Source organism: Aptenodytes forsteri, unplaced genomic scaffold (assembly GCF_000699145.1).
Source record: "Aptenodytes forsteri isolate BGI_AS27 unplaced genomic scaffold, ASM69914v1 Scaffold120, whole genome shotgun sequence".
NCBI lineage: Eukaryota > Metazoa > Chordata > Aves > Sphenisciformes > Spheniscidae > Aptenodytes > Aptenodytes forsteri.
This window is the reverse complement of record NW_008795938.1, coordinates 4,303,083-4,304,182: the sequence shown is the minus strand read 5'-3', so window position 1 is coordinate 4,304,182 and position 1,100 is coordinate 4,303,083. Positions and strand designations below refer to the sequence as shown.

General features: G+C 68.1%; 1 protein-coding gene across 1 annotated transcript in view; it reads right to left on the bottom strand.

Annotated features, from left to right (window-relative positions):
• Window positions 1-245: 245 nt before the first annotated feature.
• The window catches only part of LOC103903933 (B-cell differentiation antigen CD72-like), a gene marked incomplete at its 3' end in the record, with an annotated part of 1,699 nt that continues 844 nt past the window's right edge, over window positions 246-1,100 (bottom strand). Inside the window, exons 3-4 of the mRNA XM_009285243.1 lie at window positions 525-791; window positions 246-394 (exon numbers count right to left, since the gene is read on the bottom strand). Of these exons, the coding sequence (XP_009283518.1) occupies window positions 246-394; window positions 525-791 (416 nt within the window). The remainder of the gene's footprint in view (window positions 395-524; window positions 792-1,100) is intronic.

Sequence of the window (1,100 nt, the reverse complement as noted above, 5' to 3'; positions counted from 1 at the left end):
GCCTGCACAAAATGCTGGGGGGAGAGAAGCTGTCAACCGCCTGCCCCATGCGCAGCACCGGCCTGGTGCCCAGGAGCCCCAAGGCCAGCCGTGCTCCTCCCTGCAGCCTGCCGGGATGGGAACCCAGGTCTCATGGTGCCACCCCAGCACCTCCGCAGATGCCGCTGCCGCTGGCCCCACGGGGCTCTGCCCAGCCCCACCATCGCCCCACCCTCCTGCGGTGCCGCAGCCCCCCTGCTCTGTACCAGCATCATCCATGACGGCCAGTCGCCTTGGACCAGCAGCTGAGCGGATTTCCCACTGCAGTCTTTATGGCTGTCCAGCCACGACTTCTTCTCCACCGAGACGAAGAGGCACTTGCTCCTGTAGAGCACCCAGCCCGAGGGGCAGCAATCTGGGGGCAGGGGCACAGCTCAGGCGCTCACCCTCCCACGGATGCTCGGGGGGTCCAGCCTGGCCGTGATCAGCCCCCACATCTCCCCAGCAGCATCACTGCCCGTGCCCCCACCCCGCCACGGCCCTACCTGTATTCACGCAGGCACGCAGGCTGCTCACAGTGCTCTTGCTGGCCCTGAGCTCCCCCTGCACCTCCTGCACTTCCTTCTGCAGCACAGCCAGCTCCTGCCTGGTGCGCTCCAGCTCAGCGTCCCGGCTCCCCAGCTCCAGCTGGCTGCTGTTGCCCTCCTGCCACGCTCGCTGCAGCTCTTGCACGCTCACCTCCTGCGAGAGGCGGCCCTGCTCGGCCGCATGCTCACGGGAGGCGTCCTGCAGGCTGCGGGTGACCTGCCAGTCTGGGGACAGGGGGGGTGAGCTGGGGCATGGGGGTGGGACAGCCCGGGCAGGGGGACACGGGACTGCCCCTGCTCAGGGCATGGCCCTTGCTAGGGGGAGTGGGATAAGGGTGCCTGACTGTGGGCAAGAGACTGTCCTGGGGGTGCCAGTGGGAAGGGAAGGGAAGCCCCAGTGGTGGCAAGGGGAGGGGAGGCAATGGGAAGGCATTGGGAGGCAATAGGAGGCAGTGGGAAGGCACTGGGAAGCAGTGGGAAGGCAGTGGGAAGGCGGTGGGAGGCAGTGGGAGGCAGTGGGAGGCGAGGGGAAGG